This window comes from Pelobates fuscus, chromosome 2 (assembly GCF_036172605.1).
Source record: "Pelobates fuscus isolate aPelFus1 chromosome 2, aPelFus1.pri, whole genome shotgun sequence".
Classification (NCBI taxonomy): Eukaryota; Metazoa; Chordata; class Amphibia; order Anura; family Pelobatidae; genus Pelobates; species Pelobates fuscus.
The window spans coordinates 29,906,411-29,924,965 of NC_086318.1; the positions used below are offsets into that span (position 1 = coordinate 29,906,411).

The 18,555-nt window shown below is 37.7% G+C and overlaps 1 protein-coding gene across 1 annotated transcript in view; it reads left to right on the plus strand.

Moving 5' to 3' along the window:
• The first annotated feature begins 834 nt into the window (after positions 1-834).
• LOC134586501 (protein eva-1 homolog C-like) overlaps positions 835-18,555 on the plus strand; it is a 303,306-nt gene continuing 285,585 nt past the window's right edge. Inside the window, exon 1 of the mRNA XM_063442046.1 lies at positions 835-1,062. Within this exon, the coding sequence (XP_063298116.1) occupies positions 963-1,062 (100 nt within the window). The 5' untranslated portion in view covers positions 835-962. The remainder of the gene's footprint in view (positions 1,063-18,555) is intronic.

Consider the following 18,555-nt stretch of genomic DNA (forward strand, 5'->3'; position numbering starts at 1 on the left):
CAATAGATATATAAGGTAGGAAATACAATTTTATAAAAAATGTCAGTGACATATTTGTTGCAATTTGATTGGTACCGTATGTAGCGGAATCTTGATTTTCTTTAAAGGGGCAGCAAAACATTTTTTGTACAGAAAGTAACCTACTCTGAAATTGTTTTAGATATTTTATTCATGTACTCAGGTCCTGCTATAATTCGATGTTAAGGCATCTAGTGACAAGTTGAACAAATAAGGTTTTTATTCTATTATAGAGCATAGTATAATGTTACTATATTTTTTGCAATGACCATATAACATATGAAGTTAAATTTAGTAATGGACCTTCAAAAATGTGACTATATTTTAAAAACTTGCCGATTCCCCATCATGCTGAATAAATATGGGGATTTGTAATTTTTCTCTTTCTTATTTTAAATTAAAAATGATTTTACTAAATTACAATATGCTTATTAAACTAGCTCACTCGTACAAACTATGAAGTCGTTTAATGTATTTTAGCTCATTTTTACCCAGAATGAATGACAGATTCTAGAACAGACAGGACTAAAGTGTGAATTGTCATTAAATCAACACGAATCTCAATATTTAGATGAAAAACGGCTAAATTGAAAATATATGATTTGGAGACTTTTGCCGGCTATTTTGGAATAAAAGACGAAACCTCACATTGAATTCCTGGCAAATCATAGTTTAGTAAATAGGTTTGACAGTATTTTGGAGGAATGTGAGGGCCGGCACTAGGACCCAGGGGCGTGCATTTTAGCCCAGGTAGGACTAAGGCTGCTATAGTTTCACTAGGCTCTGTCTGATCCATTCATTGCCTGTGAAGCGAGGATATTGAATGTAACTCATGCCCTGAGCTATGGGAATAGGGCAGTGTGTGTGCAGGCGACCACTCACTTAAAGGAAGGGATTCATTTGAAGCAAGTAACAGAAACTTAGACCGCTAAGGATATCTGAGGATGGGATTGTATGGATCATCTCGTCTTGCTTTTTGTGCATTGGGAATCTTTTACGTTGCAACTTTAGGAAACATGACAGCAGCCTCCTCTGAGTTTTCAGGTAGGAGACGGAGAAGCTCATGGCTTCACAACTTACTCATAGCGAGTACATTCACAGGGAAAGGCAATCTGTGCCACTCCAGCTGCTGTGGACTACATATCCCAAGATCCTCAGCCTATTCTACTGGCGGGGCATCATGCAAATTTGTGGCAATGGCAGTCATTCTGCCATGTGGTTGGTTATACTAGATTATTAATGCAATAATATTTATAAAGCGTCGACAAATTCCACAGCGCTGAACAATTATGTAACAATGTGATTGCTTTAAAGCAGGGGTCCTCAAACTCCGGCCCTCCAGATGTTGCTGAACTACAACTCCCATGATTCTCTGGCTATCTATGTAATTTAAAGAATCATGGGAGTTGTAGTTCAGCAACATCTGGGGGCCCAGAGTTTGAGGACCCCTGTTTTAAAGGTTCAACTCTGTTGTGGAAAGTTTGCAATTAGGTTTTTTTTTTTTATCGTTTAATCTTTTTTTTTTTCTTTTTTAATTCAGTGGGAGAACATGGTCATAACCCCCCCCCCCCCCCCCCACAAAGTAACATCTGAATAATTGTCAAGTGTATCTTGTGTTAGAGGATACTTAGATTAAAATATAGTTTGATAACTTAAAATAAGTTATAATAAGATAAAATGATAATAATGATAAAAAAATGATAATAAGATAAAATGAGAGTGGTGGGATTCGTTGATAGTGTACGCCTTTTTGGGTGAAAACATGACAGGTGATCAGTGAATTTTAAATAATGACAGATTTATCTGTTTTTTGCTAAAGAGTTTGCAAAGCTGTACAAGGCAATACTGAGTACAAGCACAATCATACTGATGTTGGTGGGGGTGCTGGCTAGTTGGCATTGTAACAAATAAACATTGCTCATCAGAGGCAGTACATTAAATAGGTGTACATGTGCTCTGAAGGCATGTACTTGATAGAGATGGATGTGCATTTTTATTGGTTGAGATTTGTGGGTAAGAGCTGGTTTTGAGGGTCCTGTTTGCATGTATACAATATAAAGGATTTTGCGTAGTTGTAACATTCAGCTTTTACCTTAAAAACTAAATAGATAACCTCAACTCTTTTAAAGGTTGTATTCAGCACTGTAATTCTATGACGTAATAGGCTACCCTACATTAGATAAAAATGTTAACCCTTTAAGTGCCAGGTGGTTGTGCAATACAGGTCTGGTCACAGGTCAAAAGTTGAAGTATAGGAGAAGGGAAAACAGAAACGAAATGAAAGATGTAACAAAATTCATTTCTGTCTGTGCTTTATTATATTGTACGGTTCTTTTTTTTCTGTTTGTTTTGTTTTGTTTTTGTTGTCTTGTTACGAACGCTGTGAAATGATACATATTAATTAAGCACACAATAGTGTGAAAGAACAATTCGAAGTCAGCATTGTAAAAACGGAACAATAAGCAGAGACATTCTATTTGTTTCCATGGTGATTGCACCACTTTTGCTCTGCAAGTGATTTTTTTTTTGTAATTTTAAGTGATGAGAATAAGCGTTGGCAAATATTAACATCACTTATATTTTTTTGCTTCAAGTGTATTTGTTCACGTTATAAAGTGACTTCCCCATGTAGCAGAGCACCTAAATATTTCACAATGCTGCAAGGGGGCACTTGATTTAATGAAAGTACAATTATTTGCTTTATCTTTTCAATATAACATACGTTGTGGCACAAGCACAAACCAAACAAATGTGCAGTTTACTTTCTAACTGATAGGTCATTCAGATGGTGAAAACCACCCTTCCCCGAAATGTTTTATTTGCATCGATCAGTATAGTATACTTTAATCGTAAATACACAACTACCAGGACAATTAATATGTAGCCTATGAGGGAAGCATACAGGTATACAGGTTGCTCTGTGCTCAAGGCAGGGGGACTGTCTGGAGGAGCGGATAATACTTCTGGGGAAACACAATTTATTCAGTGCTATCCACATTCCCCAGAGGATCCTGGAATGGTTGCTTGCTAGCTTGCTGCTAATCAGGAAATATCGCAGTTCACTCCTTAGACTATATTACATAGGGGCGTTAAAGCCTCATTGGTGTAGGTAGAGAACTAGAGTAGCCTTTACAAACTCTGGCTCTCCAGATGTTGCTTCTCTGGGAATTCTTTGCATTCAAAGAATTCTGAGAGTTGTAGGACATGTCACCAAAACAACTACAGCTAAATGTAGTTGTGCTGGTATGTATAGTCAATCCCTGCAGATGTTTTGCTGTAAAGTGTTTTAAATTACAGCCTAGGAACATCTCCAGTGGCCACTCCTCAGACAGCTGTTAGTGGTGCTTCCTGGGGCAGTGCTGCATAGCACTGACATTTATTGTCTCCACACTCTGCATGGAGATGCTAAACTTTCCACATAAAGATACATTGATTCAATGCATCTCTGTGAGGAGATGCTGATTGGCCAGGGTGGCATTTTGCTCCCCCACCGCACCCCCCTCCTTCGCTGAGATCATCAACCAGGCAGTGCGCTTAGTGGCTGTCTGATAGAAAACCACTAGAAGCAGTCTTAATCCTGAAATGTAAATATTTCCCTTTTTTTCTAAAACTGTAATGTTTTACATTGCAAGACTAAGGGGGACAGGGACACGGCACTCAGACTACTTCAATGAGATGAAGTGGTCTTGGTGCCTTTACTGTCCCTTTAACAAAGACAAAGCCGCAGATATTTGAAAGAAACTTGGAAGGAATTTACCAGGTGATATCTAAATGTTACACCCACTGATATCCTAAAGGAACATGGGTATATATAGACCAGGAGCCTAATAGGGTGATTTTCTTTATAATTCTACTAGAATTTCAGCAACACGTGCAATGTCTCTTTCATATTAAAGATATATCCTGGACAATTATTTAATTGAATCATGTAATACTTTTTGCTAATTGGACTCATGCATATAGCAGTCTATTGTGTATGCTAGTGGTAAGTAATCAGTGCTGTATTTCAATTCAATCCCCGAGAGAACCTTCTCAACCATAAAAAGGCTATGTAACGACCACTACAAAGAGCTTGATCCCATCCAAAGGAAACTTATTTGCAAGGGAATTAGCAGTTCCCAAGCATCAAAACAAAATCCATCTCAACAATGAGCCTACTTACTAAGCTTATCTTCAAGATGCAGCATTTGCATTTCTTTTTTTTTTTTTTTTCTTGGAAGATTTGTTTCACCAAAGATATTTTAAAAAGATTTAGAAGACAGCGGATCTAAAGCCTCGAGTTGCTCCATAGGCCAGCAGTAACCACAGACTTCAGCTCAATCCGTGATGTAGACTCCTTTCAGGGACTCAATGTCTTGTAGAACACTGTGTGGTCTACTAAATTTAGCATAAGTTAGTTACTGGTGGTTTAGATCAATATGCACTAACTGTATGAGAAGAGGAAAGTCTGGACCATAGTCAGGAAATGTTCTTAGCTAAGGTACTTAAAGGACTTTACAATCTAAAAGATAAAAAGTTTCAAATTAGTTGATGTGATTCAGCCACATATATTTCCGAAGCAGAAGATAGATTTCAAACATAATTCATACAAATGTTGAAAGGTGCGAAAGGTTTCAATGTTGCGTTGGCCAGTTGTTTAATCCACTGCAGGACATCAAGAGTTTTGAAAAAGAAAAACTTATCTTTGATAAAGTTGCTCCTGACGACTTGCAGGATGACAAACTTATTGATGTTTTTACAATTTATGTTGTATACAGATGCATGTTGTTGAGTGGTTTTGAGCAATTAAATTTGGAAGGGGTTGGTATCATATTATTGATCTGGAATTTTTTTTGCATATCATAGTAGTGATAATTGTAATATAAATAAAATTAATTCAGCAGTATTATACAATCTGAGAACAAAGTGCTACTTGTATCCAAAACAGCCCTGGGGCTCCTTGATAGATATATTTCATAAAAGAAAATCTACGTTAGCATTGAGTGTCATAGAAGCTAAGAATAAAGGAAAGTGACAACGCAATCAAAGTCATGTTGAAAAGGATGGCATTTCAAAGCCTAGAGGAGAATGACAGTACTGTGATAAAATGGATAAAGGAGGAGTCAGCCGGCAGGATGGGACTTAATTCGCATGCGCGGCAATGGCCACACTCGCATTAAGATTTCTCCATAGAAAAGCATTCATCAATCTGAAAATCTGACGCTGGAGGTCCTCATAATAAAAATGATTATAGTGCCCCCCTCCCCCCTGCGTAACACCCCCCCTCCACAGTGGTTAAATCCCCTACTGTCACTTACCTAAGTCCAGTGCCAATGTCTCTCGGTGCTGGTTAGGGCCCATCTTTGCTCCTCCCTTTGCTCCTCCGCCGCCGGGTGACATCACATGGTAGACAGCCACTAGAGGTGGAGTTAGCCCTCAAAGATAATCGTTGCAATTTATTAAACACTGCAATCATTACCTTTGTAGGGTTGATGGAGCTGGGACTATGCACCTAGACCACTTCAATGAGCTGAAGTGGTCTGGGTGCCTGTAGTAACCCTGTTAGTATATTTTTGCTGGGTATTCCTACTATATGTCAATGTGGCAAACTTCTATTCTTTTGGGTTGAGTTTTCACCCATTATTAGTTTAAGAGGAACTGTTACTTTCAGGAGTCTAATATCATGTTCACATATCCCTATAGTAAGTAAATAAATTAATATTTCTGAGTTGTAGAAGATAAAATTACATGTAGCAATCCATACCTCTTTATCCTGCAACTAGGCACCTCTGCCTTACCTACCAGCCATACCGCACACTTATTGCATTCCTGGTGCAACCAGACCTGGGGTTGGCTACCTTTCCTGTGATAGTTGAACAAAAGTTGTAGTCCAGACACTCAAGGATAAAATCAGCAGGTTTATTGGAACAAAGTGCAATGTTTCGATCCCACATGGGATCTTTTATAAGGTACCTTTTAATCATTGTTATAAGCTCTCTGCCTGTTGGTCGTCAGCATAGAGAAATCTATAAAGAAGAAAATACAGGGAGTGCAGAATTATTAGGCAAATGAGTATTTTGACCACATCATCCTCTTTATGCATGTTGTCTTACTCCAAGCTGTATAGGCTCGAAAGCCTACTACCAATTAAGCATATTAGGTGATGTGCATCTCTGTAATGAGAAGGGGTGTGGTCTAATGACATCAACACCCTATATCAGGTGTGCATAATTATTAGGCAACTTCCTTTCCTTTGGCAAAATGGGTCAAAAGAAGGACTTGACAGGCTCAGAAAAGTCAAAAATAGTGAGATATCTTGCAGAGGGATGCAGCACCTCTTAAAATTGCAAAGCTTCTGAAGCGTGATCATCGAACAATCAAGCATTTCATTCAAAATAGTCAACAGGGTCGCAAGAAGCGTGTGGAGAAACCAAGGCGCAAAATAACTGCCCATGAACTGAGAAAAGTCAAGCGTGCAGCTGCCAAGATGCCACTTGCCACCAGTTTGGCCATATTTCAGAGCTGCAACATCACTGGAGTGCCCAAAAGCACAAGGTGTGCAATACTCAGAGACATGGCCAAGGTAAGAAAGGCTGAAAGACGACAACCACTGAACAAGACACACAAGCTGAAACGTCAAGACTGGGCCAAGAAATATCTCAAGACTGATTTTTCTAAGGTTTTATGGACTGATGAAATGAGAGTGAGTCTTGATGGGCCAGATGGATGGATTGGTAAAGGGCAGAGAGCTCCAGTCCGACTCAGACGCCAGCAAGGTGGAGGTGGAGTACTGGTTTGGGCTGGTATCATCAAAGATGAGCTTGTGGGGCCTTTTCGGGTTGAGGATGGAGTCAAGCTCAACTCCCAGTCCTACTGCCAGTTTCTGGAAGACACCTTCTTCAAGCAGTGGTACAGGAAGAAGTCTGCATCCTTCAAGAAAAACATGATTTTCATGCAGGACAATGCTCCATCACACGCGTCCAAGTACTCCACAGCGTGGCTGGCAAGAAAGGGTATAAAAGAAGAAAATCTAATGACATGGCCTCCTTGTTCACCTGATCTGAACCCCATTGAGAACCTGTGGTCCATCATCAAATGTGAGATTTACAAGGAGGGAAAACAGTACACCTCTCTGAACAGTGTCTGGGAGGCTGTGGTTGGTTCTGCACGCAATGTTGATGGTGAACAGATCAAAACACTGACAGAATCCATGGATGGCAGGCTTTTGAGTGTCCTTGCAAAGAAGGTGGCTATATTGGTCACTGATTTGTTTTTGTTTTGTTTTTGAATGTCAGAAATGTATATTTGTGAATGTTGAGATGTTATATTGGTTTCACTGGTAAAAATAAATAATTGAAATGGGTATATATTTGTTTTTTGTTAAGTTGCCTAATAATTATGCACAGTAATAGTCACCTGCACACACAGATATCCCCCTAAAATAGCTAAAACTAAAAACAAACTAAAAACTACTTCCAAAAATATTCAGCTTTGATATTAATGAGTTTTTTGGGTTCATTGAGAACATGGTTGTTGTTCAATAATAAAATTAATCCTCAAAAATACAACTTGCCTAATAATTCTGCACTCCCTGTATATGGTTAGGGTTATTATTGGTTATTCACTAAACTGAATTAAATCTGACTGGAAAACTGAGGCAAAAGTGTAGTGAATTACCCTGAATGTTTCTATTTCTCCTCTTCATGTGTTTGCCATGGACTTGCCTTGTCTGAACTGGAAGAATAAGTTTGTTCAATCTTTAATATGAATTTAAATTAATAAAAAATAAAAAAAAAAGGTTAACACAAGTTATAGGTGACTTGCATTGTTTTGTTCAGTAAAGAAGTCTTTTATTTGCCAAATGACAAACTTTTGTGAACTGAAAACAAAATTGTAAATTTTAGAGCAAAATTGATGCATCGGATGCATTTTTTAGACTTGGATTTAATATTTTTGGTTGAACTTTTAAAATGATTTTTTTTCCACTTTTTCGAACATAAAATAAATATATCGTATATAAAAAGCATACCATAATATAAAAACTATCTTAATATTAAAGCATTACAATATTTTTAAAAAATATTTAATCATTTGAAAAGTGTATCCAAAAATAGTAAGTCATTTGAAATGTTCATCCAAAATTATTACATCGAGGCCATGATTAGGAACTTTTGGCTTTCTTGGTTTCATTTTTATTGAGTTTCAGTTCCCAATTCTCTACAATATGTTTTAATTTCGGTGAATAAACCAAATATTCTAGAAAATAAACTGTAAACAACCATGGGACCTTGAAATGTATATTGAGAAAATGGCTAGACTAAACTTGCTGTGCTGTAATGTCATCAGCAAAGCGTTTCAGAGTGAAGAACGTGTCCGTAAGAAGCAAAACACATTTTTCCCTAATACTACTCTCAGATAATTAAACGTACATAGTATTTAATGCTCAAAGAAAACCTTTTATCGTGGGCCTACATTCCATAAAGCTCCTCTTTAGATCAAAGTCAAGTATGGCAATAATATTCTAAATGCCTTCAAAAGTGGATGTTATTTCAGTGAAAAAGATAAATTACTACGTTTGAAGGCGGGACATAATGATAAATCGGATAATTACTCATTTACAGAATTTTAATTTTATCCACCCCAGATGATCATCGTGCAAATCAGTGCTTGGAAGTGTACAAACATGCTTCTAAAAGGCATATTAAAACGAAATTATACAATATTCATAGTCAGATCAATCTATTTCATTCCCAGATTTATTCCTAAAATGATACGATGACAATGATATTTTGCAGCACTAATTAATATAGCACATTTTTCAGAAAAGCATAGTCCGTTAGTTTAAAACGTAATAGTGTTTTTATTTCCTAAGGCAACTTTTGATAATATCACATTCAGCGAGTGAGGGTCAGTGTCCTACTCTAAGCAGTGTATGTCAGTATTCCAGACTGTTGGTGAACCCATTGTAACCTTGCAAAATAATGTACATTTACCTAATATTTAATTATTTATAAAATATTTTACCAGGAAAAATACATTGAGATGTCTCTCATTTTCAAGTATGTCCTGATTATTATCTTATATTTTTCCATTGTATTTCCCCTATCACAGTTACACCACATGTAATTTTGTCCAGCCCTGTGCAGAACCCAGACCATCAGGGTCTTCAGTGTGCGATGACTGGGACAGAGATGTTGGCTTCATATTTATGATATATGATGGATCATCAAGCAGAAAAAAAATTGTAGCTAATTTTACTGTAGAACATATGTATCATAATAATAAAAAAAAAAAAGCTAGTCTCTCTCTTCTTTTTATCTGGGAAATAAAACAGGAAAAGAGGAAAAGAGAAAACATTCTTTACTTTTCAAATTCGTAAATAAAATGTATTACATAATGTAAAAGGCTGTAGTGAGAGATTTACATCCATCCTTTAGCTTTTACCCCAGGAAGGGCTACAACTTTCTATGCAATATCCCTGGTATTTCAGGTTGGCCAGTTTAGGCTGATAGTTTTTCATACTACAGATCAATGAATTACAAATAAGGAGCCATTGAACTATCACAAGAACCCAACTTTGGGTCCTGACTAATGAGAAAATGGTCTCATCGGTCAGGAACCAAAATTGGGTTCTTGTGCTAGTTCAATGGATCCTCATCTGTAAGTACAGACACATCATATTCATCATACCAGGTGCAACTAGACTAGGAAGTACCTTTAGTTGCTGTCTGAGTGACTGTAACTAGAGGTGTTACTTGGAAAGCAATGTAAACACTGAATTGTTTCTGAAAAGGTATTGTTTACAGTGCTCAGCCAGCATGGACAGCTATACGTAAGCTTCATTAAAGGGACACCACAGACCCCTAAAGCACTTTAGCTTGTTGAAAAGCTGTGTGAAGTGTGTGTCCTCTTTTTGTTTATTTTGGAAAAAGTGCAGAATTCAATAGAAATTTACACTTTTATAAATTATACTGGTTACACCCCCTGACTTTTCATGCAGACAACAGGACCTGTTACTTCCTGGTTTGGTTAGCTTAGTTGCACTGAACTCAAAGAGGCATCAATTGTGCAGAGCAGCTGACTCGCATAGACCTCATTGAGCTGCATTGAGAAGTCTGTGATTGGACAGCCACAGAAAGTCTGGGCGGTGTTAGAAGGGGAGGGTTTGCAAGTGTAGAAGACAAGAGAACTGCAGGTTTTTCAAACTGTTTTTAGATATACCCCCAATAAAAACTGGATACTTAAATGCGTGAATGTTTTCAGTTGGGGTATATCTACAAAACAATGACTTTTATTTATTTTGTATTTGGGCAGTGGAGTGTCCGTTTAAACGTAATAATTTTCTTTTTTTTTAAATGAGAAGTTAAGATTTGATAACAGTTGTCCTTTAAGAATGGGTCAGTAAGTTAATATTGTTCTTGTCAAAATAGGTTCAGAAACTTTGCTGTAGAATTTTACATTTTACATTTTTTTTATTAAGGCAAACTTTGCCTTGTTCCTGATCTGATAAATCTGTCACCCGCAAGACTGACTTATGTTTTCCAATGTTGATTATTAATCATGGCTGTAATAAAGTAGCAGCAAAGTCAGAGCCCCACGTAGCCAGGACGACATCTTCTTGTCATATTTATAATTCATGTGTCTAACTGACATGAGAAGAAATGGCACTGTACTATTTAAGACTCAGACCTAGAGTCCCTATTGCATGTGTAAAAAGGAAACTGTCCCCATACCCCTGCTGCAATATCCTTACAGAGGTGTGTGTTATATTTCTGTAACAACCACCTCCGGTCTGCCCGCACTCATCCTCAGCTCTTCGTTGATCTTCCTCCATGAAGTTGACATGCTAGCTTTGTTGCAAACGTGGCAGCGTCTGAATGGAGTGATGTCATGCCCCTCTGTTTTTACACTTCCTAGCAAGCGCTAGTAGTTTTAGATAGAGAGTTTACATAGTAACCACAGCACATGAGCAGTGGTTGTTATGGGTTGTACGGGGAGGTACTTCTGGCAGAAGTTATCTCGTGCTCTCCCTGTCTCTTAAATCCTCAACATTAAGTGTCTGCAGAGCAACTAAGAGACAGATGAGAGAAAAAAACTTTTTATAAATAGGTTTTTCTTCCAATCTATACATTCGCTAGTTAAACTGATAGCACAATGTATTGATGGATTCTAAAGCTAATTTTAAAAGAGCCAAAGTCACTATGGGCATAACAGGCTCCCTTTAAGTTTGAAGCTCTGGAATTAGCTGAATAAGGTTGGCCTGGGGTTATGACCTCTGCTAATTGCTGGTGTCTTTAGTTTAATGACTAGTTTTTACAACTGTTGTTGTGTATGCTCTTGGTACATTTACTCAGCAGGAGATATACATATAACCATCTGGGTGGGATAGTGTCACAAAGACTAATTCCTGAAAATTCTGAATGGGTAAACCTCTTCCTATGCACTCCAATCTTCAGCTTTTCACTTCCAAATTTCACTCCAATCTTCCGCTTTAAGTGAGCATTTTGCATAGGGTCAAAACTCAAAACAGATGAAAAATGTATTTATATTGTGTCCGGTTCCCTATTTTGGTCTGATTCTACTGTTGTTTTAGTTTTACATTGTATTCACACTCTGCGGCTACTTTTAGTGGTTATGGTGAAAAATCTGCTTGAGTATCATCTCCCTAACTTTGGACAACAATTATAGGCTAAGGACAACTGGGGCAAGTCAGGCTTTTCGCTCTCAGTCTATCATTGTCATCCAAATTCTGATGGCTAATGTGGACACTCACTTCCGTATTACAGGAGCTGCAATTGAGGGGATGGACTGTAGACATCTCCTGAAAATAACAGGATGGTACACACAAACCCTTTGGATAATGACCAATACTACTTCTGATGATCATTGGCACCTAGCATTTTTTGTTTTTGTGCTAACTTAATCTAGATTTGGCTGTCGACTGAGTATCTATCTATCCATCTTAATGGTACAGGGTTTAAGTCCAAATAAATATCTTCTGGTAAGAACCATCCTAGCTAAATCATCCTGCAAGAATTTGCCAAGGACCGACTCTAAAACTTTAAATGAACTAAATGGCTTTTCTTTTTCAGCATTTATATTTGTTTGTACTTTGTAAAATGTATAATAACATATATAATGGATTATATTTTACATTCTTTCAAGTATAAATATATACAAATGTAATACAAACATTATTTGGCTGTTGAAAATCTTTGTAGTATCTACAGACCACATGAGATGAATTGTGATATCTGTTTAGTCAACTGTGTATTAGCTGTCAGTTGTAGCCTTTGATCTCTCATGGAAGAATAGAATTAATTGTGTTAAATGTGGTCATGCGGTGGATAAGTGGTTGCCAAGGTATCTACAGGTTAAACAATTCAACTCAATTTGTGGCTGGTCTTCTTCTTGGACACAAAAGGATATGTTGTGGATATTTCAGTCTAATTCTTGATGTGTTTTCAAACTTCTTCTTGTTTGTTCCTCTTCCATAAGTATCACCCAGTTACTTGCTTTTACATGGGAGACATCAGCCCAAGGGTAAATTCTCTTACCTCTTTCACATATATTAACTTAAATGAACACTATACTGTCAGAAATACAAACACGTATTCCTGACAATATAGAGGTAAAATATCTGTTTAGGTCCCTGTTCCCCCCTTGCCTGCCTTTGAAAAGGTGATTTTACTCACCTTTTCTCCCACGCTGTGCCGATGTCGCTGCAGTTAGCCCCAGCTTGCTCCACCTCTGTGGCTGACATCATCAAATTTAATGATCTCAGCCAATCCAATGCTTTCCCATAGGAAACAAAAACACTGCGCCAATCGGCATCGCATCATAGAGATGCATTGAATCTCCCTGTAGAAAGTTACAATAAAAAAAGTAAAACTCACCTTTCATCAAGCAGTATCCCAGTCTTGCCACCGCCATCACTCGGCTTTCATGTGAGATCTTCCAGACAGCTGATCTCAGCCAATGAAGTCTGCAGTGAATGAGGCACCTGTTACAGGGAGGGAGAAGGAATGGGGTCAATGAGTTCAAACAGGATGGATTTCCCATAAGAGCAGGCATTAGGCTGCTAGAGTAGGACCTGCCAACACATTGACATTTTAACAGGCTTAAGCATTTAAGGTCGTATACTGTAATATGTATACTGTAAAATGTTACATGCAGTGAGCTTTGAAATGACTGTTTAGTGAGTGAGTGCACTGGATATTGTATTTTGTGAGTGCAGCCCGTTTGTTAATATATAGGTATATAGTTGATACACAAAGCCTTATTGTCGACTGTTCATTAACAGAACTGTACAAAGAACTAAAGGTCATTATTTGGGATTTGAAGACAGGAGATGATAAAGAGTTTTTTTTATCAAATCTATTTATTTTTTTGGATTCTTCAATTATGTGGTCACAATGGTAACAGCATGTTGATCCAATAAGAGGTTTGTTTGTCATTTTGGAATCAAGAATATGTTGTTCCCTGTTTGAGGCATACTTGAAAAATGGTTCAAAGTGAATTCCCATCCATTTTCTCCAACTGCAGAAACAGCTCTGTGGAAGGCTGAACTTGATGAACCTGAGTATTTTACAACCTACATTACCATATTACTTTTGTAAATAAATGAAAATATGCTATTTTATGAACACTTTTCTGTTTATCGATAATTGGTGTGCAGTGGAGATCTTTACTGTTCTCAGAGAAAGCACCATAGGTTTGTACTATCTCTTGCTGACCACCAGATTTTGATGCAGGATATAGCAGGACAAAAAATTTAAGAATATTTAGAAATTGTAAGTAAACAAAAAAATTAATAAATAAAAAAAAAAAAATAGAAAGACACATTTTTCTTTGTAAAATTACCAATTCTTGGTGGACAATTCAAGATGTGCTGATATTTTTGCTTGTTCACTAAGTACACTTTGCAAATCGAGATAGATTTCAGCCTGTTTGCCAGTGTGGTTTGTTAGCCACCTTAACAGAGCTTGAGATCAGTGATGTGAGAAGAGATACATATTGGGTGTCCTTTGGTTCGGACTCATTCCTGAGATTTATACAAAACTCCCAGACACTTGACACCACCTGGTTCCAAATCAGTGGTCGTGGCTTGCCATTATTTATGATTTTCAAGGTGAAGGTTGAATGCATATGGTATGAAAATGAAGCAAACCATGAAAGAAATTCCTGTTGAGGGGTTGCTAGCAACATGACATTTCTAGGTGTCGTGAGACATCATTAAATTTAACCCCTTTGCAGTCAAATTCCATAAAAGAATGCAACTCTAAAGAAATTAAAAAAATATAATTAAAGAGAAATAATAGTTTTAAAATTGTACACCCAGAGTTATAATACATAGATATTTATTAAAACATAATGCAAAAATTAAGTTTAAAAAAATAAAAATATACCTTAAAATAAAACTAAAGCTGCACAACAATGAGAGTCCGTCTGTAACTTCAAGTTCACCCTTCCCGACATAATTCTGCGTTCTCAATGATTCTGCCACATTCTTCTATCCATCTCTAATGATGGTCCTCTACTAAGTAGAATCATGTGCCACACATAAAAATTCAAATTCCTACAATTTACATCCTTTCTGTCTCCAGTATGATGAATTGCCAGTTCCTTGTCTAACCCTTACTGGGAGATACCAAAATCTCAATCCGTCATACATTAGTGCGTACGAATTCCATTGATTTTTTGAAAGAAAAAAACTAAAACTTCAGAATTGGGCATTAGAAACTGCAGTGGAACAATGTACATCTTTTATCTATATTAGAATACGGTTGCAAATAATTTTGTCACCCTCTCTCTTTCTCAAAAATATTATTTTGCTGGCCCCAGAGAAGAAACCAAGAAATATAATCTCAGTATAACACTGCCAGTTTATGGGAATGTATGTGATGTTCATAATAACCGGCTCATTGAGATTTATATGATGTATTTAAGATTATAAACTGTGCAAGATAAATATTCGTATGACAATGTTACATTAGCATGACCATTTGTAAGAGAATGTTATATCTAGAATTTTTTAAAGCGCAACATTCTAAAGAAGCAAGTATCATCAGGTATCACAATTCCATGTGTATCTTATTTCATTTATATTAATACATTTTAACAAAGATCTTATGCCCAAGAGGGCAGGAAGCCCACTAGAAACCATGGGCCCCAGTGCAAAAATTGCCCTGGGGCCCCCCATACATCTACCTCTTACCCCACATGTCCCCGCCCCCCGCACACATGTAGACAAACAGATACACATGCAGACACATACATACAGACACACACAGAGACCCATACATATAGACATACATACAGACATATGTAGAGACACACACACAAACACTCAGGCACACACACACACACTCACAGACACACATACACTTACAGACACACACACACTCACAGACAAACACACACATACACTTACAGACACATACACATTCAGACACACACATATACTTACAGTCACACACACTGAGACACCCATACACTTACAGACAGACACATACACACACTGAGAAACACATACACATACAGACAAACACATACACATTCAGACACACTCACAGACAAGCACATACACACACTCAGACACACACATACACATTCAGACACACTCACAGACAAACACATACACACACATACACATTCAGACACACACACACACACACACTCACAAACACACACACACCTCTTCGGCTCCCCCTTGACAGGGGAACATGGAGGGGGCGGCATCTAAGCATCCTGCAGTGAGGGGCCCGGTCGCAGCTGCAACCCCTGCGACCATGGTAGGTATGCCACTGCTTTCAAGATAAAATAATTAGTAATTGTTAAAGGGTTAATAGTTTTTATCTGATATAAGTTACAGTTATTGCCCTAGGCCATATCTCCCAAAATGGCAAGGGACAGGGGTTGAGGTGGGCCTAAAGGGGGTGTGGTGTTGATGTAATGCTGGGGGAAAATTTGTCTCAGTCCTGCCCATGTACAGAGCACTGTTGAAATAGTCTCACGTACACGGCACTCCATAGTGTAAATGCGTATAATGATACTTTTGTGATGTATGTATTGGGGACTCTTCTCTGGTGTCCACAGAAGCAGGACACCCAGGAACAAGTCTGGTTGGTGGTGCAGGAAACCCAAATTGTATGAGCCTCAGGGACTATTTGGGCAAAACAATTATTTCAAGTAATACACTACTAGCTATTACACACAATTGCAAGCCTGTCCATGGCACAGTCAACAGGGTTGAATTCTTGCCAATGCCTAAGGGCTGGAGGAAATGTTGTGCCTTGCCCTCAGTTCCATTACATCTGCTAGATAAAGAAGTGTCACTAAAACAGCCAATCAGTTAAGTGAGCTGAAACAAGGGCATTATGTTAGTCAAATACTACGTGATGCCGCAGTGAAGGAAGAAACCAATGACCAAGAGCTTTGCCTGACTTAATTTAACCAAGTACTTAAAATCTCAATTTCCTTATATTCAAATGTTTCTTATCTAATTCTTATTTAGTCCAAACAAAATATTCTCGCAGCTGTGAAGGTAGCAGAAAAGTGTTTTTCTTGATGGACTTCTTGTGGTTTAACGTCTCCATACCCCACGCAGTGTGAACTTATTGTTTGCCCAAATATGTGGCTTGCTTTGTCACATCTGTGCTAATTGGTTTCCTCTGTTTATCAGCACTGATACCACTGATCCTGGGAGTGGGGGACCTTTCCCTTGTAAGTAAACTCTTACAGCCTCCAATAAAGGCAATCTGTGTGACAAGTCCATTCACAGACCTATCAAGGACATCTCTATGTTAACAGATTCCCAATGAAGCTTAAATAGACTTTAATACTTGTGTGTTAGATGGTAATGGGCTTGGTGTTGAAAAAGGATGGTCTATTATAGCTGTGTGTGTTCAAAGCCAGCCAAAGGAAGCATTAGAATTAGCTGAAAAGACAGATTAGTATTTGTGCGGTTTGGCAGTTGTGAGTGTTGAGTCACCAATGGATGTGCAGAATTTATTTGTCCAAGCTAGTGTTAACAAAGTTTGTCAGAAAATATAAGCAATTGTAGATAATTTGCTCTGTGATGTAATTTATAATACATTATATTGATTCTAAAAAAAATATCTTACTTAACACAAAAAATGATTTCATAGTATCCACTATGGAATGCAAAAAAAGCTTTTTTTTCAAGCTGTATAAATAGTTATGCTAACATATTTGCATTATTAATTCTTACAAGGTTTTGCACCATGGTCAGAATTTGCGATAAAGTCACCGAGGTTATGGCCTCGAGCTGTTATGCAGGCACGGAGGCATGGCCGGTGAGGAGATCAGAGATCTCTCTCACCGGCCAGCCCATTTTCCTGCCATGGACAAAACAACAGGGAGACCTTCTCAGCTGGAGTAGAGGCCCTACTCGATCTCCCTCACCAGCTCTGATACTTCTATTGTATTAGAGTGTCACTGTGGGTTACCCCGCAAGTGCACTGATAAAATGTACCGGCACTGGACAGAAGGAGATGTTTGCACCGACTGGGGATGTAATTATTTTCCATTGTATTTGTTGCCAGATACACCAAGAGTTCTTATATACATTCAATGCTGGGCAGTATATAAAAGAATAAAATTAGTTAGTGTTTTTAAAAAGACAGGCCTGTATTTTCTGGTACTGTCCCAGAAAATATAGGTCTCTGGGACCTATCCTGCATTTTGAAATCTGCTTTCATATTATGGATTGGTCTAGGCACTCCTTTTCCTAAAGAGCACCACAATTATGGAATGACCTCCCGCACACTTCCAAATCTTCCCCAGGCCTAAACTCCTTTAAGAGATCCCTCTCTACATATCTCAAAACAGAATGCACTTGTCATGGTTGATTATATATTTCCTACCTGTTCTATGTTAGATTTTGTGTCTTTTATGTATTAATATTGTTTTTGTATTTCATTGTACCCTATTGTATCAATGCAATGTTTTGTGGACCCAGGACATATTCGAAAATGAGAGAATTCTCAATGTATCCTTCCTGGTCAAATATTTTATAAATAAAGAGATAAAAAAAAAAAAAAGTACAATAGCAGTACTTAGTGTATGATCTGCTTGAAGGGCGGGGTGGGTTGTAGGTCAGCCTAGCCAACCCTTTAGGGGTAGAATGCTGTGTACCCACCTCATTTGATGAGTGGACCTGCACAACTGCTCTCTTCAGTGCCCACATCTGTCTCAGAAGGTGGGCAGGAATTGTTGGCACGTAAGTAATACGGTTGGCACATTTTTTTTAATGACAATATGGTAGAACTGGTCACATTACGTGCATCCTTGTACCAGCAACGGAAAATTTTGTTAACTTAGGAGTAAGCAACCCTTGTATATATAATGAAGGAATTAAACAGTCAAATACACTTAGTGGAGTCAACAGTACTTCTAACATCCGATCTCAATGTTGAGGTACTAAGGATTAATTTTTTTTTTTTTTTTTTAATATTTAACACAGCATTTACGTCCTTCAATAAAAGTGTTGTAAATAAATGTGTAGTAAATGTGTTCAAATATTGCCCGACAGGG